The 25,176-nt window shown below is 35.7% G+C and overlaps 1 protein-coding gene across 6 annotated transcripts in view; it reads right to left on the reverse strand.

Annotated features, from left to right (window-relative positions):
• Window positions 1–22,625, reverse strand: part of LAMA2 (laminin subunit alpha 2) — a 641,423-nt gene extending 618,798 nt beyond the window's left edge. For 3 of the 6 annotated variants that reach the window (XM_082731189.1, XM_082731188.1, XM_082731187.1), the window contains exon 1: window positions 22,329–22,625. In XM_082731189.1, coding sequence (XP_082587315.1) covers window positions 22,329–22,488 — 160 coding nt within the window. In that variant the 5' untranslated portion in view covers window positions 22,489–22,625. The remainder of the gene's footprint in view (window positions 1–22,328) is intronic. The other 3 variants (XM_082731191.1, XM_082731190.1, XM_082731192.1) reach the window with 2 other exon arrangements.
• Between the last annotated feature and the right edge of the window lie 2,551 nt (window positions 22,626–25,176).

The raw sequence follows: 25,176 nt of genomic DNA on the forward strand, positions 1-25,176 counted from the left end.
AATATAATCCAAAAATTTATATAAACCACAAAGACCCCAAATAGCCAAAGCAATCTTGAAAAAGAATCTCAGAGAAAGAAAGCATCTTGAGAAAGCTGAAGGTAATACAATCCAAGATTTTAAGTATACAACAAAGCTAAGTTATCAAAATGGTATGGTACTGGATCCAAACAGACACACATATCAATAGAACACAATAGAGAGCTCAGAACTAAATTCATGCTTATATGGCCAATTAATCTATGACAAAGGAGTCAGGGATATACAATGAGGAAAAGACAGTCTCTTCTATAAATAGTGCTTGGAAAATTGGACAACTATATGCAATAGAATGGAACTGGACAAGTTTCTTACACCATACACAAAAATAAACTTAAATGGATTAAAAATTAAACCACAAATATCCTAAAAGAAAAGTAATCACTTGGACATTGGTCTTAGCATCATTTTTTTTTCTAGCTAAGTCTCTTCAGACAAGGGAAACAAAAGCAAAATAATCTATGGGACTCCATCAACATGAAAAGCTTTTACACAAAACCATCAACAATATCAAAAGGCAACTGACTAAATGAAAGAAGATATTTGCAAATTATATATTCCATACAGAGTTAATATCCAAAATACATAACTTACATAATTCAACACCAAAATAAATAAATAAATCTATGAAAAATGGGAAAAGAATCTTAATATGCATTTTTCCAAAGAATACACAGCAATGGCCCACTGACACATGAAAAGATGCTCAGCATCACTAATCATCAGGGAAGTGCAAATCAAAACCACAATGAGATACTGCCTCACACTAGTCAAAAAAGCTAGTATCAAAGAGACAAAAAATAAAAAGTGTTGGTTTGGATGCAAGGAAAAGGGAACCCTGGTGTACTGTTGGTGGGAATGTAAACTGGAGTAGCCACTGCAGGTAACAGAACTGTAGTTCTTCAAAAAATTAAAAAAAAAATCCAACCACAGTTCAGTAATTTCACTGATGGGTATTTTCCCAGAAAAAGCAACTTAAGTGTCCATTAATAGATGAATGATAAAGAAAATATACACATGGCATACATAAAATGAAATATCACTCAGCCATAAACTAGAATACAATCTCAACAATGTAGATGGACCTAGAGGGTGTTCTGCTAAGTGAAGTAAGTCAAAGACAAATAACATATGATTTCATCTACTTGTGACATGTAAAAAACAAATAAGTGAGTAAATAAGCAAACAAAAACATAGAAATAGACTCATAAATACAGAGAACAAATTGGTGGTTGCAAGAGGGAGGAGAAAGCAAGATGGGCAACATAGGTGAACGGGGTTAAGAGGCACAAACTTACAGGCATAAAATAACTAAGTAATGGAGAGTAAAATACAACATAGAGAATATAGTTGGCAATGCTGTAATAACTATGTATGATGATAGACGGTAACTACACTTTTCCTGGTGAGCTCTGCATAATTTAGAAAATTTTTAAATCACTACTTTGTACACCTGAAACTAACGTACTGTATGTCAATTATATTTTAATAAAAAATAAAATAACGTGATTAAAAAATATTCTGCTCCTCTGTTAGACTCAGCTCAACTTACCACTTCTGTGAGATTGTCTCACCATCTATATACTGCCTTTATTAATCTCCCTGTATACAAACATTTACTTTTCTACTTACACAATTCTTTTTTTTTTTCCTACTTACACAATTCTTACAGGGGAAAAAAATTATGTTGTGCTCATCTCTGTATGTACAGTATAGAAAACCTTTTCTTACTCATAGGACATGTTCAACACATTCTTTTCTAATGAATAAATTGGGATTTTTCTTTTCACATTATTATTATTGCTTTACCCATGACCATAATACTGTAAAATAATTAACAAGTAACTAATCCTGCTTTAAAAGGTGAACAAAGTGTATCTGTTGTCTCCTATGTCTATGTAGAATTTTAATAGAAATCTTAAATCTGGGGGCAAGTGGGTGGCTCAGTTAGTTAATTTTCTGCCTTCCACTCAGGTCATGATCCTAGAGTCCTGCGATTGAGCCCTGAATCAGACTTCCAGCTTAGCAGGGAGCCTGCTTCTCCCTCTTCCTCTGCTGCTCCCCCTACTTGCTCTGTCAAATAAATAAACAAAATCATAAAAAAAAAAAAGAAAAGAAAAGAAAAAATCTTAAATCTGCCATAAACCCTCTTAAAGAATAAAATCTTCTCATATAGAAAAGCTCTTCAATTCTTATTTTTTGTAGTTCTCTAAAAAGAGAAAGGAGTAGAAAGAAAAATGATCAATTATAGTATCATTCCTCAACCCAAATTAGCTTGCCCAATATTTGAACTTGGTTTGTTCTCACTAGATCAAAATCATGACTTTGTTTTGAGGAAAGTAAAGTGATACAACGTCTCTGGAAAAATATTTTCCCATTCCTTATAAAATTAAATGTATATTTACCATGCAACTCAGGAATTCTGCTCCTAGATAAAATGAGAAATAAAAACATATGTTCATAGAAAGAAATGTACATAACTTGCATATAGCAAATTCATGCATAATATCTAAAAACTGATAACTGTTTGAATGTCATCAACATCTAAATTAAAAATTGAGATCCATTCATACATTGGGAACTCTTGGCAATTAAAAAGAACAAAAATTTGAACAAAAACATGGATGATTTTTTCAGACATTAGGCTGAGAGAAAAAAAGCAGACACAAAAAAGTACATAGTTGATGATTCATACAGAGGAATTTCTAGAACAGATGAAACTAATCAGATAAGGGGTTGTGGGGGTAGGAGGAGATTGCAATGAGCACGTGGGGCCTTTCTGAGAAAGCAGAGATGTTCTATTTCTTGATCAGAATGCTAGTCACATGGGCATATACATTTGACACACTTATTGATCCCTATACTTCCATGGGAATTCTACTGTATGTAAATTATGTCTCAAAACAGTTGTTTAAAAAAAAGACATGATAACTTTATGTCATTATGTAAATACCTTACGATCAGACAGGCCTGATTTCCTCAACTATAGACTTATACCTGCAATAATACCAGTCTTCAGGGATCTCAGGAATTGTGGAAACAAAGCGAATAAAATGCCTGACACAAAATTAGTACTACTTCGATGAAAAAAATCAGAAAAATGATTAAAGCTTATGAAAGCTAAATAAAATAAGAGGTTTAAACTCAAATACAAACCATATTTCCCAAAGAAATCTCATTACATGCATCTACAGAACTGTGCAGAACCTAGATAATGATCAAAATACATATTTTGAAACACAACAGTGCTTTCACTGAAAGGCCAGGGTTTTAAATAATAGTTACCATGAAGGTAGATCTTGGAAATAGAGTTGCTTTATCTGGCTTAGTAGTTTATACTATTGGAAATTATGACCCAGAATACAAGTCATATAGCATAGAAGATTTTCAAAATTATCTAGTAGCTGGAACTTATATTGCCATTCAGAAGCATACTGGTCAACTAATTTCCAACAAAAATTATAAAATTCTTTATTATTTCATTTGGTTCCTTAATTCCTTCATCAATTAAAATTTGCATATAAGTGAAAGAAAAACATACATATTGAGAAAGAGACATTATTCTGTTTAACTCCCACACATATACAAGAAGGCTAATCTTAAACAGCTGTCTTTTAACTAAATTAACAATGCTTATTATATTCTGGCTTCCAGATGCAGAACAACATGTTTCATGTTAAAATGCCTCATTTCTGACCCAGCAATAATGCCGAAGAACTCAGCAGGAAATTTGGCCTCCAGATACTCTTATCTTGGGAGATAGATACAAAGGAAAACAATTCTCTGAATTACTTTATTGTGGAATTAAAAATGCTCATTAAGACTGTTGTCAAGGGCATTTCTATTCCAAGTCTGTTACTGTAAGTTACAAACAGGATGCCCCCAAACCAAGCTGAAAAATTAAAGCTGTGGGTGGCATAATGATGAAATACAAAGCTATATCTTGAGGTCATTACTAACTCTGTGACCCTTTTCTCCCAGAACAGAAAAGAGCAGGAAGAGGAGAAAGGGGAAGGAGTGGTAAGGTCCAAGTGCAGACCTACTGGGGGATCTGGACCTGGATGAATTTTGAATGTTCCTCTTACCAAAGTAGACAGAGTGGATGTGGCCCAGGCATTACTCATTCCTGGGTCTCAGACCCTTGACATGCTTCTAGAACTAAAGTTTCTGACTCTTCTAGGGCAATTTTTCCCCCTTTGGGTCTGGTCCTTTAAGGGCCCCTCTGAGCCAAAAAAGGGGTTACCTGCAGCTGGATGCCTACTTCTGAGATCTAGGGAGAGATGAGGCGATCCCAGTGTGTGCCCTCCTAGAACTGAAGTCCCTTCTCTTTGTTACCTCCTTCAGCACCCCTCCTTCCCCAGCCTCCAGAGTAGCCCCCTCCATCAAATGTCCCAAACAAGTTTCCAGATAAAAAAGCTTATTCCCACTAGGCTTCTGCCCCTGAGCTTGAGACAAAAGAAATATTTTCATTTCACTCTTTAAAAGAGAAAGGCATTCTAAGCACTGCGTATAATGCTTAATTTTCTACAAGGGCTTTCATAATAAAGTATAAAATAAAAGGAAGTTGCAAGAGAAAGCTACAGCTTAAGATCCACAAAGGTTTCATAAAGACTTACTGCTAAAGAGAATAGAGAAAACTCACACAAGCATATTTATAATCTCTTAAGTTTTATTTCATTTTTATCCAATAGTTGCAAACACACTAAAAAATATTTTTCAAATAATTTTAGAAAAAAAAAAAGCCTACAATGAAATCAAGCGATGGAGTTTCACAGAAGTCTTCTATACAACAACTATGTAAATCAATAGTACTCTCTTTGAAATTGAATTGAAGGAGCACATAATACATTTTAATGCAGAGTATAAAAAGACACTAAGATCTGTAATTCTACTAAATGTCAACGATACTGTAACCCACTTATTGTGGAGTCAGATATAATGAAATTCCATTTATCGTGAAGAAGAATGGAAGTTTAAAATTACGTCAATGGAATATAATGCACAAAATACAATTCCAGTAATGGTGAATGACTTATTAGAAAGAAATCTTGGTGAAATGATGATTTCACTGTAAGTCTCCCATAGCCCTCAAAGCAATATTCAAAGTAACATTAGATTTTAACATCAATATTTTACTAAGCAAATTATCATAAATTCAATTTATAATTCTCTAATATATGAAACCATACACGAAGCCACTGTGAAAGATAGAAAATATGTGTGTGTTAATATAAAACAATACAATATGCATGTCCTGATTTGTGTCTGGTCATATTTATAAATGGAATATAAAAATGAATTAAACACGTCAATTAAGTAGAGGAAGGAGTGAGTAATATCTTAAGTACATAGATAAAATAATTCAGGTTTTCCTCTGGAGAACATGAGAAAACATCATTTCTGGACTAAATAATAAAAAAAAAAAAACAGGTCATGGATTATTCACAGATTCTATTTTCAAAAATCATACCCCTACCATCCATAAATATCATAATGCTACAATTTTCATATTAGTTTTCTCCCTTTAAAAAATTTTGTTACATTTCATATTAGAACAAAAATGTATATAGAATTGAAATGCAAGTCTGGGATTTAGAAAATGTGGGATTCTCTCTCTTTTTTTTATTTATCATTTTAAGTATTGATTCCCCTTCCCTCCAACCACGGCAGTATACTCATTTATACAACATGATACTCAAAAGCTTTGTGTAGAGACATAGAAGTGATGATAAAACATCCTAGACACCAAGTGCTACACAAATGTAAAACGTATGATAATGGCATGGTGGAAAGGAGGCTGCAATTAAGACCATCAGATAGGATTTGATTTTCTCTCTCCATGGAAATCATGACTGTATTATGTAGTTACTTAAATACATTTGCTTTATAGGATCTGCTCTATCTGAAAGTTGTATTAGCTGAGCTCTGAACACAAAAATTGTTTAATATTAATTCCTAGGTAAGGGGGAATGTTTAATTTGAAAGAAACTTGTTAATATGACAACAATTCTACAGTTGACTGCAGAGCTTCTTTATTGATTCCTATTATCTTTTCAATCATTTTACCATCTCTTTATCCATGAAGAACACATACCAAGAGAATAAAAATTAAAGAGTATGCCACATTCCTAGGATTTTTAAGTAAATTCCCAATTGAAAAATGTTGCTGTGGCCTAGTGAGTTCACACAGAATTCAATCCCAAGGTGCCGCAATTGGTGTTAAAAAAGAAGAAAACATACAATTTCAACACAAATTCCACCTGTCCCATCCTATCAGCACATAAACACATAAGAAAAATGAGAAATCAAGTAAATGACATAACTTTTTATACTATACATAATGATCTGGGAGGTTTTAACAACAGAAATGATCAGACACAGTGAATTCACCAGTGAGGACCTAGACGAAATGAACTGTTAACTCCATTTTTTTTTTTTTAAGATTTTATTTATTTATTTGACAGATCACAAGTAGGCAGAGAGGCAGGCAGGAAGAGAGAGGAGGAAGCAGGCTCTCCGTGGAGCAGAGAGCCCGATGCAGGGCTCGATCCCAGAACCCTGGGATCATGACCTGAGCCGAAGGCAGAGGCTTTAACCCACTGAGCCACCTAGGCGCCCCAATGTTAACTCCATTTTAAAAGTAGAAAAAGAAGAGATAGGACATCGAGACCCAAGATGTGCTAAGGAAAAAGGAAGTTTTCTTGATAGCTCAAACAACTTAGTAAAGGCACAGTGGGAGATAATTATCTTTCTCACAAAAGATGGACTAATCTAGAAAAAGTAGAGATAATTCTTTCCAAGCAACGAGCTTGGAAAATACGGAGGAGTTATAAAAGAAACAGGGGGGAAGCCTTGAATATTACTTTTTATAATCTATTTAAAATGATAGGAGGTAAACTTCTGGAAGCATCACTTACATTTAACCATTTAATTGGAACATTATATTTTAGCATTCCATGATCTTACACCTTTCTTCCATGTCTTAGTAAATTCTATCTTTTTTTTTAATTGATTTTTTAAATAATTTTTTATTTTTTATAAACATATATTTTTATCCCCCAGGGTACAGGTATATGAATCACCAGGTTTACATACTTCACAGCACTCACCATAGCACATACCCTCCCCAATGTCCATAACCCTACCCCCTTTCCCCCAACCCCCCTTCCCCCCCAGCAACCCTCAGTTTATTTTGTGAGATTAAGAGTCACTTATGGTTTGTCTCCCTCCCAAAGTAAATTCTATCTTGAGTAAAAATTTTAACTGCCTACTTTTGATAGCATCATATCTTAACTATCTCCATTTTTTCCCAATACCTATCAGTATGTGTTCCCTCCTGAAAGTTAGCTCTTCTATTATTCCATCATTGATTCTTTTTTATTTTACTTTTTTCAGTGTTCCAAGATTCATTGTTTATGCACCATACCCAGTGTTCCAAAACCCACCACTAGGCTCACCCATGCCCCCACTCCCCTCCCTTCCAAAATCCTCAGTTTGTTTCTCAGAATCCACAGTCTCTCATGCTTCCTCTCCCCTATTTCCCCCAATTCACTTTTCCTTTCCTTCTCCCAATGTCCTCCATGTTATTCTTTATGCTCCACAAGTAAGTGAAACCATATGATAATTGACTTTCTCTGCTGGACTTATTTCACTTGGCATAATCTCCTCCAGTCTGTCCATGTTGATACAAAAGATGGGTATTCATCCTTTCTGTCCATCATTGATTCTTACTGTGATCACTCTACATGTCAATCTCTGTCCTACACAATAAGGATAAGGTACTAAGAAACAAAATCAGCTCCACCTGGCCTTAGAGTTCCATTCCTAAAATAAGAATACGGGCTGACAATTTTCTTGGACTACAAATATCTTTTATTAAGTATGTCATCATTTTGACTTTTAATAACTCCAAGAAAGAAATCACATTTAAGGGCACAGCACATACATTATTTGACATATTGTGGAGGCCTAGTGAATAGTTTTTCAAAAGCTTTTTTTCCCCCTAAAATATAAAGGATTGCAGTGTTTGCTAAAAGGAGACAAAGAAAAATGGAAACATGTTAACCAAGCCTCCCTGTGTGAGTGTTCTCTAGTCTATCCCTAGAACTTACATCATTTTTGGGAAACAATTTTTTTTTATTTTATTAAGGTATTATTTTAATTCCAATATGGTTAACATAGTGTTATATTAGTTTCAGGTGTGTTATATAGAGTTTTAACAATTTCATACATTGCCCAGTGCTCATCACAAGTGCACTCCTTAATCCCCATCACCTATTTCACCTATGCCCCTCCCACCTCCTTTCTGGTAACCACCAGTTTATTCTCTATAGCTAAGAGTGCTTCTTGGTTTGCCTCTTTTTCTTTCTCATGCATGTCCATAGGGTACATGTACCCTTTACATTAGTGGTTTTGTATTTTAGTGGTAAATACCCAGCAATGCAATTACAAGAGCGTAGGGTAGTTCTATTTTTAACTTTCTGAGGAACCTCCATACTGTTTTTGCTTAGTGGCTGTATGAGTTTGCATTCCTACCAATAGCGCAAGAGGGTTCCTTTTTCTCCTCATCCTCTCCAATGCTTTTTGTTTCTTGTGTTTTTTTATTTTAGCCATTTTGGTAGGTATAAGGGAATATCTCATCATAGTTTTGATTTGCATTTCCTGATAAGTGATGTTGAACACCTTCTCATGTGTCTGCTGAACATCTGTATGTCTTCTTTGGAGAAACGTCTGTTCATGTCATCTGCCCATTCTCAAATGGGATTTGGTTTGGGGATATTGAGTTGTGTAAGTTCTTTATATATTTTGAATACTAACCCTTTATTGGATAAATCATTTGCAAATATCTCCTCTCATTCAGTAGGTTGCCTTTTAGTATCCTTGATTGTTTCCTTCACTGCACAGAAGCTTTTTATTTTGATGAACTCCCAATAGTTTATTTTTGCTTTCATTTTCCTTGCCTCAGGACTCAAATCTAGAAAAATGTTACTATAGTCAATCTTGAAGAAATTACTGCCTGTGTTCTCTTCTAGGATTTTTATGGTTTCAGGTCTCACATTTAGATCTTTAATCCACTCTGAGCTTATTTCTGTGTAGGGTATTAAGAAAGTCATCCAATTTCATTCTTTTGTATATAGCTGACCAGTTTTTCCAAATACCATTTATTGAAGTAGAACTTATATCTTAATCTTCTCTATTATAAGTCTTGTCCAAAAGGTTCTCACATCAGAAAACTCCTAAGCTAGAAATATTCATTCCTCATCCAAAGCTCAAAAATTGCTCAGTTCTTCCTGAAATACCCTTAGGGGGAAAAGTACATCTTAAAAGCAAGATAAAGCATTCTAAAATACTTCTAAAATATTATATTTGTCACTTAAGTGTCATTGGCAACAATACCCTGTATCTGTGCCACTGTGTTTCAGTATTTATGGAAATGTATAACTTATAAAAATACTAAGATATAAAAGCATAAAGAAAAACAGTACATGTGAAATTTTTTAAAAAGGCACCCTTTGGGTCTAACCAAAGAGTGGCTTCTTCATTCATTTTACAATTATTTAATTAAATGCCCACCATATGCCAGACTGGACACTGGAGATAAAGCAATAGCTAAAAATAAAAGACAAACAGTCCTATCAGTGTGTAACTTAACATTATTAATTTCTAATTATTAAAGAGCTTAAAATCATAAAAGAGAAACTAACTGGTTAAATGCCCTCCTAGCTTTCTGCAATAGCAATTGTTCATGAAGTTTGTCTGAATATGAGTGGTTTTTCACTTAGTACATAAATGAAAATCATAAACAGGCTAGATTCATTATATACTTGAACCAAATTTAACTTAATTCATGGAATTATATTTGGAATAGTCCAAACATAGTCAAGGGTTAATTAAAAAAAAATCATGGATCTCCTAGGATATGGAAAATGGCCTCAAAGGGCAATGTTTTGTCCAAAATTATAGCTAAAGCTTTCAAACCCTAAATGGATAATGAACTGTAGGACAGCATCACTTTCTTAGCTTTTCTTAGGTAGCATCGAATCAGGAACCCTTGAATAAAATCAGTTTTTGAAACTGACAAAAAATATCTTTTACAAGAATGAAAATGAATTTTGAATTTTTTTAAGATTTTATTTATTTATTTGAGAAAGTGCATGCGAGAGAGAAATTATGAGCATGGGGAGGGGCAGAGGGAGAAGAGGGAGGGGCAGGGCAGCTTCCATTCCAGGATGCCGGATCATGACTTGAGCTGAAGGCAGATGCTTAACTGACTGAGCTACCCAGGTGCTCGGGTGAATTTTTAAATGTAATATTGTCTGCATATAAAGTATATTTATGTGCAAAATCAATAAAGATAGGATATGCATTTTAAAATATTTCCCTTCCATATGAATTAACTTTTTCTGTTACTGGGAGGTATATAACAAAAAAAAAAAAAAAAAGAAAGGAGGAAAATGTGTCATGATTCTCAATACAGAAGAACTAAATACAGTTAAGAGCCACTAGGAAGGGGGAAAAAAAAATCCAAGGAAGGGGGTGAAGCAGAACTTCACGAACCATCAGTGTCTTCGGCCAAACCTATAATTTACTCTAATAATGAACAGAATTATTAATAATGTTATTCATATTGTATATTTTAATTAACTCTTATAACATCTCTAGGAGATATAATTGAACGTTAAACGTTTTTTTGGATGGAGAATTGAACTTCAGAATAGTTAGAAGACTTATCTGCTCTTTAAGGTGATATCTTTCTGAAGAGCTGGTGGCAAAACTTGTATCCTAGAGTTCTAGTTGGAAATCCAGTGATTTTTCTAATGCGCTAGATTGAAAAGCCGGATGGTTGTATTACATGTTAAGCATGATTGAAATTTTTTGAAGAGCCAAAGGGCCTATAAGAAATGTTTTTGTCTAAAGCTTTTTCATAATCTGACATTACCAAGTTTATAAAAGCAGGTCTCCCTAGAGATCTGTTGCGGTTATGCGATTTCCTGAGGTAGTTTTTGGTTTGGGCTTTGGTTTCTTAGAATTTCACCATTAGATTTAATGTGCAAGAAGACACACTAAAACTTTTCCCAATCTAGATTGGTATTAAATAATGTGTTCCAAGACTATTTTTTTTTTTACCTTAGTGAACAGAAAGAGTCCAAATAAAGAGGGTCTATTTTGAGAGATTTTCTATAACTCAATTATACTTTCCATTGAAGACCATCCGACATTAACTTTCATTGTGTGTCAAAGATACTGAATTACCCTCTCTACTCAGGCAGATGTCAGTGATGACACGTATTTCATCCACTGAAAATAATAATCTTTATACAGCACTTACTATGGACCATACAATTTTCTTACCTATTACACATTAAAACCCTTCTCTAAAAAATAGTTTACCAAACCCTAATAAATGCATGTCCAAAAATGAGAGATTCCTAGGAAAAAATGTTAATTATATCATATTTAAAATATAAATAGCCACAAAGTATTGCTAAGATTTCTATCCTGTTACATGTCTAAATCACTTCTCACATTGAGCTACCAACATAACTATTAGCTAAATATAGGACCTTATGTTTCTTCCTATCTCTGTTACTGATTTGTTGTGTGACCTTGGTAGAATTCTTCCATCTCTCTTCAATGACATAGCTTGCTATCTATAGTCTTTTAGGGTCTACTCAAGGAAGATTCTAGAATGTTTCACTCCTCTTAAGCAAAACTGCTCTCATATGTACTGCAAATATCACTTTTGAGCTTTATTATCAAGCAATAAAGAAAAAGAAGACCTAATATTTACTGATTAGCTGCCAACTATTTTTACATGTATTATCTAATTTAATTCTACTTTAACTGGAAATTTAAGCTCCATTGATTTGGGTTTTTGATCTCAATAAAAGAGGAGTAACATGACTATGAATCCCATTCTTGCCATCTCCCAAAGACACTTTTTCTACTATTCAAAGTTCTCTCCAAAGCAGAGGAATGCATATGACAATTAAAGTTATAAAGAGGTATATCTTGATAGGTAGTTTCTGCATGCTAAGCTATAAAGTTCAGACTGGCAAAACATTACAACAGAAATTCCAAATAAAACTGAATTCATACATTTGTGTTTTCCAGTATTTAAGCAAATTCCTTCATACACAGCCTCAGCTGAGTTTGGTATAACACAGTGTTGGAGGAAAAGTGCTGCTTTAAGACAGAATTTCTTGACACCAAGACAGTTTTTAAACTTAGTTCAGTTTTCTTGAAGCATCTTGGAAACTCACCTTTTTTGAGGCCCTAATAGATGCTCCATGTTTTATATTCATTGTTTTATATACTCCTCACAACAAACCAATGAGATAAAGTAGTTCCCTGAAATGACAATTGTTCTACTTCATGTTCTGTTTCATACTCTCAGCTTTATTCGGTAATTGAAAAAGGCATAGCAGGCAATAAGCCAGAAAATTGAGGTAGCTATACAGGCTTTAGAAAAAATATATTCGATGTGCCAAACTCTACTAACCTTATTTCCCCTTTAGAATAGAACTTTATATGTTGCAAGCAACTTAAAATGTAGTACACCTTAGAGTTTCAATGGTACAGCTACTGGACTAAAAAAATATAATGATCCCATTTATAATTTATTCTGTAGTTCATAATCTTTTATTAAAGGCAACTAGACTTCTCTGCAAATTTAATTCTTAGATTCCTTTATTCAAGATTTTTTATGAAACTGAAAATCTGATTTAAGAAAACAAATCAAATGGCTAAATGTCTTTTATATTAAATATACTAATATAAATATACTAAATACATTAACTAGGTACTGTGAGTTCTAAACTGTAAATGATACATACATATACACTCATTGTTGCCACACATACACCTACATTGTAGGAAGTTTGCAAAATTTTCTAACAGAGAAGTTCAATTTCAGATTGAACTCTTTAGATCTTTTTACAGAAATGCCAGTGCTCTACTTTCTTTCAAAAGGAATTTTGATATTAATTCTTCTCTGAATCAGGTATACATGTTTGGTTCATGTTCATTTCATTCACTGAAATATAAATATATACATACACACATATATATAGACCTTTTTTAAAGGATTCATTTTATAATAAATATCATTATGTTTCTAGCTCACTGACATTATGTATATAAGGTAACTTCAGGAAAGCCATAATCAGTTAATACTTTCTTATAATCCAGTGTCCAATAATCAAAATTCTAAGAATTTAAAACTAAAATTTGACAAATATTTTTACATTTATGCAAAATTGTAAGCATTATGGGTGTGTTTCTGCATAGTTTTGTGTGTATTTAAATGAAAAAGACCATTAAAGACAACACTTTTCTTGTTCTTTCACAATACCCAGTGACTCTGTTTTCTAATTAGACTAACTGAACTCAGAAATGGAGGTATGATTATTTCAAGGTGTTTTATAAAAGATAAGAAAGCATTTAAAAGTCTAAAAGAGTTGACGATGTAGGATCCAAAAAATTGGGAGCAGAAACTTATCTACTTTCTTGTTTTTTAAATATATTTAAGTAATCTCTGCACCCAACCTAGGGCTCAAGCCCACAACCCGAGATCAAGGGTTGTACACTTCCAACTAAGCGAGCCGGGCACCCCATCCTAATTTCTAATTCGAAAGCTTGCACTGGACTTTGTGTTTTTCCTTGACAAGTTGCAAGGCATCTATTTTCCTTCTATAAAATGAAGATAATTATATTAACCTACTAGTCAACTCTACTAGGTAAATCCATGTGTTAATGCCCACAACGAGCTAGATACTATTAAACAGTCTAAAGCATCTGGTGCTCAAGATGCTGTTGTATAAAAGAAACTTGCAGAGAAGCACAGCTTGTTGGTCAACTAAGAAGACCTTACATAGAAAGCCTTTGTTAACGTTATGCAAAGTGCCTTTCCTAAGTGCCAGGCACTAAATAGTTCCTCAGGTCTCAGTCATTCTTTATTTGCATAGATTAACTTGCTATTTGAACTAGATTATGACTGTCACAGAAAGCCAGTGCTATGAATAATAACCTCTAACACACTATATGATCTTTTTCTAAAAGTCACTTGTCTGAATAAAAACCAAATAGCATCAGATTTCCATGTTAAAATCCACATTCAAGATGACCAGAAAAAACACTGTTTTATTACCCATATCATATATCTGTGACAAGCAAATGTCTAGCATTAACTCACCATGTAAATTTAGGTTATGCCTCAAAGCTATAATGAGATTGTGATTATCTGGCTTTTGGTAAGATTTAAGTGAAATTTTGTCTTCCATATCTTCTTAAAAGTTGTATTTGTTAGAATTATCTCTTTGAAAACCTCATTTTATTCATAAGCAGGATATTAAAAGAGGAAGGGAGGAAGAGAGGGAAGAAAAGAGAGAGAGAAGCTATGCAATTTTCTACACCTAACTCTTGTTCTAACTATAAGAATGTAGTCAGGCCAAAACTGTATTACTTTACTTCAAAGGTTACTGCAAGACTTACAGCAATCCTTAAATAAGTTATAAAAATTGAAACAGAACATAGAATAAGTTTCTGATTGTAAAAATAGGTAACATTTCAAAGTTCATTTTATAAAAGAAGTCATTAGAACAGTATATCATTGGGTCATACCCCAATGTTTATAGCAGCAATGGCCACGGTTGCCAAACTGTGGAAAGAATCAAGATGCCCTTCAATGGACGAATGGATAAGGAAGATGTGGTCCATATACACTATGGAGTATTATGCCTCCATCAGAAAGGATGAATACCCAACTTTTGTATCAACATGGACGGGACTGGAAGAGATTATGCTGAGTGAAATAAGTCAAGCAGAGAGAGTCAATTATCATATGGTTTCACTTATTTGTGGAGCATAACAAATAACATGGAGGACATAGGGAGATGGAGAGAAGAAGGGAGTTGAGGGAAATTGGAAGGGGAGATGAACCATGAGAGACTGTGGACTCTGAAAAACAACCTATGGGTTTTGAAGGGGCAGGGTGTGGGAGGTTGGGTGAGCCAGGTGGTGGGTATTAGGAGGGAGCAGATTGCATGGAGCACTGGGTGTCTTGCAAAAACAATGAATACTGTTACGCTGAAAAGAAATTAAAAAATTAAAAAAAAAAAAACTTAAAAAAAAGGAAAAAAAACAATGAATTGTTAAGTTGAAAAGAAATTAAAAAAAATAATATCTAAACTTTAGCTCTGATACTAAAAATAATAAAAGAGAACTCCAAGATATACATATTTTTGTTTTTAACATCCACATTAGTTAAAATTACTCTAAGAAATCTATGACTTAGGGACACGTGGGAGGCTTAGTCATTTAAGTGTCTGCCTTTGGCTCTGGTCATGATCCCAGGGTTCTGGGATTAAGTCCCACAATGGGCTCCCAGCTCAGTAGAGAGCCTGCTTCTCCCTCTCCCTCTGCCCCAACCCCCTGCTCGTGCTCTCTCTCTTTCTCTCTCAAATAAATAAATAAAATCTTAAAAAAAAAAAAAAGAAAGGAAAGAAAGAAATGGCATATTTCTAAGAACACTGGGCAAATGAAGGGATATGTAGAAATTCCCTATACTTCAGTTGTTTTAAGGTACTAAAATTAGTTGTTTTTTTTTTTTTGTTTGTTTGTTTTTTAATATTTGAGAGAGAGAACACATGTGGATGAGGTGGGGGAAGAGGGACAAACAGAACCTCAAGCAGACTCTGCAGGGCTTGATGGGGGGAATTGAGGGGCTCAATATCACCACCCCAAGATCATGACCGCAGCCAAAACCAAGAGTCAGACACTTAACTGACTAGGCCATGCAGGCACCTGATACTGAAATTCTTTTAATCATAATAGGATGGAGATGCCAAAAAGAAAAAAAGAAAAAAGAAAAATTTACAAAACACCTTTGTGTTTCCCAGTGATAGACTGCTGAGGTATAATACTCACTGAGCTATACTCTAAGAATGAGATGTATGGGGGAGGAAATGGAGCTCAATTGATACTACATTTGGATTATTGGTCTAGTGAAGTGGATTAAAGCCTCTCTGGGAAAAGAAATATTAGCTATTATTTCATTCATTCATTTAACTCTGCTCAAAACTCTCCAATTCCACCCATCTCCCTCCAACTAAAAGGCAAATTCTTTACAATGATCCAGCTCCTGAGTGTTTTCCTGACCCTTTGCATTGGGCTCACCAGTAGACCTTTATAAACCTGCTCCCTGCACTAAGGGCGTCAGCTCTTTCACCTGGTGTCTGTATGAATCACTCCCACTTCACCTTCAAGGGTTTGCTCACATGTGACCTTCTCAAGGAGGTCAACCCTTAACATTCTATTTAAAATAGCAACCAATCTCTCTCTATTCCTAGACCCCCAACCCCTCTTACCCTGGTATATATGTTTGTGCATCACTCACTACATTCTAAAAATATAGGTATTCATACATTACTTATTCACTCTATATTCATATTTGTCTCCATCTCCACCCCAACTAGAATATAAACTCCAGAAAAGCAGGGATTTTTTTTCTGTTTTACTTACTGAACACAGTCATTCATTAACCATATTCCATTACACATAGTCCTATGCCCACCAACTTCCTGCACAACTTCCTGAACTCCATCTTAGCAATTGGTACAGTGAAGAACCCATCCTCTTTCTGTCTGACTGGTATACACGGAGCCCAGCATGAGTCTCAAGAGCCATGTGACACTCTGATTTTGTCTTTCTCTAACCTCTACTTTGTTTTCTCAATCCCCACAACTGGACTTCTGCCTAAGTTCCTACCTACTTACCCAGTTTAAACTCATGCTCCTAAACCCCAATGTTGTACATTGGAAGCCTAAACAATTTGTCTGATCAGTGACAACAGTTTCTTCCCGACCTTTTTCCTAATCTCCAGCTGCGAAAAAAGAACCTATTGCAACCTACACAGGTGACTTGGAGTTATTATTATTTGTTGTTATTATTATTATTATTACCCTGCTTGGAAACTTCCAGCCATACTACACCCACACAGTAGAATCCTACTAAATAGTTATGCTGACTGAAATCAAGCATGCATTTGCACTGTCTAATTCAGACAGCTAGCCACCCCACTCATCTTGCTCTGCATGGGTTAGGTCAAGGTTAACTGTTCCTATTCTGCCAATTCTACTTTGCTGGTAGTCCAGAATTCAGGCCCCATAATTCTAAAGCAGATTATGAAAGATGTGAAAGCTCAAAGTTTCAGTGAATTTTTTTTTAATCATTTAATGCTAAATCTGTTTGGATTAAAAGGAGGAACAATAAACTGGTCTCCAAGGTACAAGTTGAAAAGTCTATCACAACAGTCTTTGTCAATTAATAATCAGAATTTATTAAATGTACGAACAGAAAAATAGTGACAATGATCTGCTTTAAATAAATGGGGACTAAGAAAATACAAATATGTGAAATCTACCAAAAAGTAAACTTTTTTGAGATATCACTATTGTAATATAATTGAATGGTATAAAAACTCTAAGTCATACTAGTTCAGAAATTCTTCTTCCAATTTAACTAAGTCTCTGCCATAAATATATAGACTCATGCTTTCTTTACAGAGTCATAGTTGGTATATCCCAAAGAGCTATAAACTATTTGGTTATTATTGGTAAAACTGTGGTTACTAAAGTATAGGAGACCGTTATCCCATATTTCAGAATGAATTAGGGACAAATTGGCAAAGCATGTGCAGTTTTTTTCATAATTCCTAGCAATTCTTGATGGAGATTTGGTTCATTACTTTGCATGAAATCCTAGGATAGAAAACTTTTAGGAATAAGACCAATCAGCAATTTGGATACACTGGTATGTGAGATAAAATATATAATATAAAATTTATATCTTTTAAAAAACTTCTACCACATCTATAATATAATTGTTAATGTTGAGTATGTTCTTATTCTTAACCCTACATTTTTTCTGTTATGAACCATTTTTACTAAACTATTAGGCCAGTCTGTAGTGACTAAACCAACATATGTACAAAACTTACATATGTAGCAAAAGTGATACAAAAAAAATTAATAAGTCTCAAGTAATTCATGAAGCATTCTCATATTTTATAGCATAGGATGTTTCAGAACCATGCAATTAATGTGATGTAAAAATTCCATATGAAAATTTTAAGTGTTCTTGCCAAAAATGAGTGAGGATCATCTCAAACATGTTTTTATTTTAAATCCCAGAAGGTATCTAAAAACACATTTATATACATTTCATATTTTCTTGACATCTTTAAGAATTCAGAAGTTCAAATGCAAGTATGCACTCCAAAAACAATAGACTGTAATACTAGAATTGGGGGCTTAAGGAAGTACTGGAGACTTACTTGATGAGTTTTTTTTTTTTTTAAAGATTTTATTTATTTATTTGACACAGAGAGAGATCACAAGTAGGCAGAGAGTCAGGCAGAGAGAGAGAGAGAGAAGCAGGCTCCCCGCTGAGCAAAGAGCCTGATGCGAGGCTTGATCCCAGGACATTGAGATCATGACCTGAGCCGAAGGCAGCGGCTTAATCCACTGAGCCACCCAGGCGCCCCACTTGATGAGTTTTAACTATGTCTCTGTAAAGGCATTTTATCCTAACTCATCCCTGACCAGTCACACCTCTGATCACACATGGACATTTCTAGAAGTTAGGTGCTCCAACACACAATTTCTGAACAGCTCAGAACAGGGAGGGGCAAGAAGAAAGAGAAGGTTTCTTCTCATTTTATTTAATTCAAACCTTCCCCTTTGTCATATGCTCCTGTGGATCTGAGTTCAGGATTTAGAAAGAACATCTTATCCTCTCTTCCACAAAACAGCTATCCCCAAATTTCAGGATATCACTTGTGATTTCCTAAGTCTGTCTTTTTCCAAATGAATAGTTTTCAGTTGAGATAGTCCTCCTCTGGAAATCTTTCCAGACTTCTAACTACTCTCTTCTTCCTCCTCTGAATTGACCTATGTTTGTCAATGAAGCACTCCAATGTGTTCTAGAACAACAGCTCTCTCTGTTTCTATGAGTCTTTTGATGAGTTCATTTTTCTGTCACCATGTCACACTATAGGCTCATATTGAACTTGCTGTAATTCAGACTGCCCTTTCTCCTTCTGTTTTCGTACTCATCCCTGTATTTATAATGGAAACAAAACATTTTCGGAAGAGGGTAAATGAAGTTATTTAATGTCTGCATACAAATTAACAAAACCAGTTCTCCATAGGTTCTGTTCATGGTCCAGGCTATATAGACCTCCAAAATTCCTGAATCTGTTACTAACCAGTTTAGCCACATGAATCAATTTTGGACCACCAGCAGTTCTGATAAGCTTAGATTTTATGTTTTCCATCAGGCTATCACCGGGATAAATGAACATAAGAAAACCTCCATCACACTCCCAGAGACATCTTTCCAAATTAACCTTAAACCACTAGGCGATATTCTTCGGAAACTACTTCCAATCAGCTGCAATTTACCTACCATTAGATTCCCACTTCCACAAATTATTCATAAGAATATCAGGAAAAGATTTTATCTACTGCCTTGCTGAAACACAGAACCACTTTGACTACATCATTTTATTCTGTCAATCATACCTAGTTAAAAAATTTCCTTAGAATATCATTTTTACTGAATCAATGCTATTCGTACAACTCATTGAGCTAGAGAAACTACACAAGATTTTAAAGAAAAAATTAAAAACAAAAAAAATCTGGTTAAATTTCTAACTCAATTACAACATTTAAGAATGATTGCTTCTTGCCGATATATTTTTTTAAGATTTTATTTATTTATTTGACAGACAGAGATCACAAGTAGGCAGAGAGGCAGGTAGAGAGAGAGGAAGGGAAGCAGGCTACCCCCCGAGCAGAGAGCCCAATGCGAGGCTCGATGTGGGGCTCCATCCCAGGACCCGGGACCATGACCTGAGCTGAAGGCAGAGGCTTTATCACACTGAGCCACCCAGGCGCCCCTGTCAATATTCTTAATAAAATGGCACCATACTATAAGGGTAAAAAGAACTCATTCTAAACAATCAATGCTTGGCCAAGAAAGTCAACATTAGTATAATCAAAAAGAGAAAAGTTGGTGATAGCCAAAAACTTGGTCAGTCATACTCATATCCAGTGATTTTCACTTAGAGTGTGCTTTATCAGAACCACGTTAAAAAGAAAACATGGCCCCCACAATAAATGAAAGAAATCTTGGTACCATAAAAAAGGGAACTTTAGCATATAAACAACACTAGAGGTGTCTTTAGCTGTTAAAAATTAAGTTATTATCAGCTTCATGAATTTAAGTCACAACTACTCCAAGCCTCCAGTTTAAAATTTGTCCAATAATAATAATAGTTGAAGGTGAAATAAGCTCAAGGCATTTTTAAATTAGGAAACTATATAAATTTAAGGTATTATAAAACATATCTTATATGTACTTTTAATATTAGCAATTTTCAACCATTTATCCCTGAGCCAAACTTGAAATATATCACAAACGATCTATAATAATAGATTAATAGGTTCTAGGATGCAGGAGATAGCAGTCTATAGTAGATTCTATGTTGTAACTATTTTGCTCAGAATTCCTTATTGTATATATCATTCAAGTGATCTCTGAACAGAACGGCAGTATAAACTTCCCTTTCTGCATTGCCCTTAGCTACAGAAATCAAAGTTCATTTTATCTTATATAATACAGAGAGAGAAAGAGACTGAGAGACAGAGATGAGAAGAGGGAAAGAGAAAAGAGAGGAGTAGAGTTAGAAATGGAGTAGAGGAAGAAGAGAGAACGAGAGGGGTGGGCAGCACACTAGGAAATTTCTCAGTGACCCACTTGATCCGTCTTCTGCATGCTTTCAGCTTCTGCTCCACTCCAAGGGAACAGAAGGGTTGATCCTGGCTTTTCTTTGCTCCCAGCTGCTTAACAGTATTAAATAAATACGTATTGTTAAAAGATATCATGTAACTAAGCAAGGCTAATATTTTAAAGCAGTTATTTTTTAAAAATCAGCAGCCAGAGATATTCTCAAACTCACTCTCATAAATTCTATTAATTAAGCCACACTGACCCCATTTTACCTCACAGAGAAGGAAAAGCAAAAATAGAAGAAAAAAGTTATATAGTGAACTTACGGTCATTTTTAATCTAGGAATTTTAATTATGGAGTTATTATTGTAGCAAGAAGATTGTACTCCTTTTAAGATAAAATAGTACTGCTAGAAATGTTAGATATAAAAACTATCAAAATGGTTAGACATAACTTTATTCCAGTTTACTAAAGAGGGATACATGTATTTCAAAACTTTGACAGATTCAGTCTCATCAAAACTTTCAAAAGCTGCTAACCTCCAGACTCTGTACTCTTAGGGTAAAGATTTTGATATTTGAAACCAAACCTTAAATATTTTTTACTTTAATACATGTTTTCCGACTCATAAAAATGTTTGCTAAAATGATATATTATAAATTATGTTTTAAAACGCTGTACATGTGCTTCTTTCAAAATTCATGATCATAAAATAACTCTTCAAAGACTCCCAAGAGCATCAGAAATTATATGCATAAAAACACTACAGCACTCTGAAGAGAGAATTTGAGTTACATTACATAAAACCATTTTCCAAAGTCCCCTGAAGTGTGTATCTGGTCACTGTGGTCTTAATTAAAGTCAACATGACATAAAAGTCTTGTCTGTATTTAAGTCAGAGGAGAAATTTCACTATTTAAAAAAAAAAAAAAAAGGATACCTGAGATAGGATGAGTCGGGAAAAGATGAGGAGGTCCCACTGGCATGAAAGAAAAAAGCCCACTTACTTAATTAACTACTTTACAAACTCTGTTCAAATAGTTAGAAACAAAGTCCTTAAAAAAAAAAAGTCTCAGCTGCCCTCCATAAAGTTCCAAGATGAGCCACAGCTTGGGGAAACATTTCTCTGCAGGGATGGAATCGGATTTGGAAAAACTTTTGACTTTTCAAGCGGTTAAAAAGTTTGCCACTTTGGAAGATTTCGGAAATCAATTGGCAGTATGTAAAAGCGATAGCAAGTTCTCTCAGAACGAATGAACAATGAAAAAGGGCTTCATGTTCTTTGAGGGGAGGTAGGCAATCCCCCCAACACACCCACCACGATGTACTCAGGGAGTTGAAAGTGTCCTGGCATCCGGCTCAGCGCCTCTCGCCCCAGTTACCCGAGAGCAGAGCCAGAAATCGGTCCCTGCCCCGGGACTGCTGGAAGAAGGGACCAGTGAGGGGCCCCGAGCCCCGCATAGGATGGCACTTAGAGCCCGTTCCTCGACTGTACCTCTTTGCTGATGTGCCTGGGACTGCCGCTGGCGCTGCTGCTGCTGCTGCTGCTGCTGCTGCTGCTGCTGCTGCTGCTGCTGCTGCTGGCGCTGCGCCTGGCCGCCCCCGAGGCCCCCGCTGAGCAGCAGGACCAGGAGGACCCCGGCCGCTCCTGGCATTGCGGTGGCCCTGAGCGGATCCAAGTCTCGAGAGCCAGAGGAGCCGCTGCCGCCCAGTCCCCCGGCCCGGGCTTGTGAGCAGCAGCTGCGGGCTAAGAGGAGGAGACAGCCCCCCCCCTGGCTTTGGCTCTGCAGCCGCGGGAGGGTGGGGGCAGAAAGAGGACACTCCCCTTCCCTCCTCTTTCCCAGGCCCTCGTCCCGCAGCCGTCGCGGCGCGGGCCCTTAAAGGGTCCTCGGTGAAACAGCCCTTCCTATAGCCGTCCTTCCCTCGGAGAAGGGATCATTCCTTAGCTTGATCTGTTAGCTGAACTTGTTTTTTAAATTAAAGGAGGTAACTGATAGGAAAGCACTTTGTGATCCGTAAAGTCTCTACACATGGAAAACATTATTTGTGGGAAGTCTGCACAGCTGGGAACTTGACCGAAGCCAAGTGGATGGACCTCCTGAGAAGGCCTGGCAAAGCTGTGTGCGGGCACTGTGTACCCAGGTGACCCAACGCTAGACACAGCCCCGTCCCAAAGGCCTTGGGGTGCTGTGAAGTTACCAGGGGGCTGAAGGCCGTTCCGGGCCTCTGTAAGTCAGGCCAGGGCACTGACCTACTGCTTGATAGACTGAGGGCAGGACAACCAAGGTGGAACAAAATTTTTAAATCTCCATTGCTCCACTGCAATGCTTATGACCAACGTAAAGGTTAAATTAAAAGTAAGGTTTTCAGTTCAGTCAGGGGACTTTTGTTAAAATAGGATAAAGGCCTTAGCCAGCATTTCTTCTCAGGCTCCAAACTGCTTCTCTTTACCTCAGAATTTTTCTGCCACCCCAGCTTCCAATGACAGCTCCTTGCTAGCTTTTTTATTGTTTTTTTTCTTTTATGATCGGAGGTTCCCATTGTGCCTGAAAACTTCTTACTGGGTCTTTATGGGATTTGCAGGCTGTCTGCTGGCTTACTCGGTGATTGGGAGTACTAATGACATCAGTGTACTATGAGGTCCCAGAGTTAGTTGTCCCATACTGAGTGGGACAATGCTACTAACCAGGGACTTCCGAATGGGCCACTGGGCATTCATGTAGGTGAAAAATTATATCTGAAGCCTAATTTAAGTCTATGCTGCACCTAAAATGTTTTGCAGGTTTGTTTGGTTTTTTTTCCAGGATGCAACTACTATGTAAGTGGAGGAAATCATATACTTTGTGCTTCTGAACTTTACCAGGAGGTGTTTACCATCTCAGAAAAATCACATCATTGATACTATGTCTGTTCATGGTAGTGTCCCCCAGACAGTATCAATACACATCTGTCGCATTGATGGTGACTCTAGGAATAGGTTCAGGCTTCTATTTTGCCTACTAAATATAGGCAAACTACTAAATGTAAGTTTTATCCAAACATTTATGTATTGAGATGTACCTTGTTTTATATAGATTACTTTTTTTCCTCTTTTATTTTATACTTAAGCCATTATATTGAGTTTTTAAATACTATATTGTAAGTAAGTGATATTATCTATGAATTTCCTTTCAGCAAAATAAAGGAGGTATTGTTCCTACCAGGACTGATTGAGAACATCTGGTCAAATGACGCCCAAGGAAATGGATAGTTCTCAATATTATCCATCTTCTTTAGTTCTGTTAATATTAGTTCTAAGAAACTCTATAATAGTTTTTTGTTGTTGTTTTATTTTGGTGGGGTTTTTGTTTTTTGGTGGGTTTTTTTTTTTTTTTTGGGTGGAAATTGCAAAATGGAGTCTGGCTCAAGTCTTGAGAATAAGACTATGATCTCTGCTATCAACTCTGCTTGTGACTCAACATAGGGGAAAAATTGTAAAATTATTTAACAAAAATTAAGATACAGAACCAGTAATATCAGAGCAATTTTTCTTCAACCTAATTAAGGTACAATTTACACAAAATAAATGCACCCATTTGATATGTTTAAAATATGTAAACTCCCAGGCCTCCTGGGTGGCTCAGTCAGTTAAGTGTCAGACTCTTAGTTTAGGTGTAGGTCATGATCTCTGGATGGTGAGATTGAGCCTGATGTTTGGCTCTGTACTCAGTGGGGTTTGCTTGAGATTCTCTCCCACCCTCTTCCTCTGGCTTCTCCCCTCCCCACCCACACTATCTCTCCCTCTCTCTCAAATAAATAAAATCTTTTAAAAACATTTTTAAAAATGTAAACTCGCATTTGACAATGGCCCCAATTAAGCCTGTCACTTGCCCAATGTTTCTGCCCTTTTGCAATAATTTCTACAGCCTCCCACACAGGTAGCCACTGCTCTGATTTCTGCCACTATAGATTATTTTAGCTATTCAGAAATTTCATAAGAATAAGAAAAGAAAGGTCTTTTCGTCACTTAGCACAGTATTTTGGAGGTATGGCGATGCTGTTGCTCTATGTCAGTAGTATGTTCCTTTTCATTGCCAAATATTGTCTATTACATGGATTATCATAAGTTGTTTATACATTCACCTGAGCGGAATTTGAATTGTTCCTGTTTTGAGCTATGAAGAATAAAGCTGCCATGAATATTTGAATACAGTGTTTGAAAGGACATATGTTTGTATTTCTTAATTCCTAAGAGTGATATTATTGGGGTACTTGGTGAGTATGTGAGAAACTATGAAACTGTTTACAGTATGGTTCTATCAGTTTAAACTCCCCCAGTAAGATTTGAGAGTTCCAGATGTTCT

The sequence above is a fragment of the Mustela nivalis genome (genome assembly GCF_964662115.1).
Source record: "Mustela nivalis genome assembly, chromosome: 5".
Classification (NCBI taxonomy): Eukaryota; Metazoa; Chordata; class Mammalia; order Carnivora; family Mustelidae; genus Mustela; species Mustela nivalis.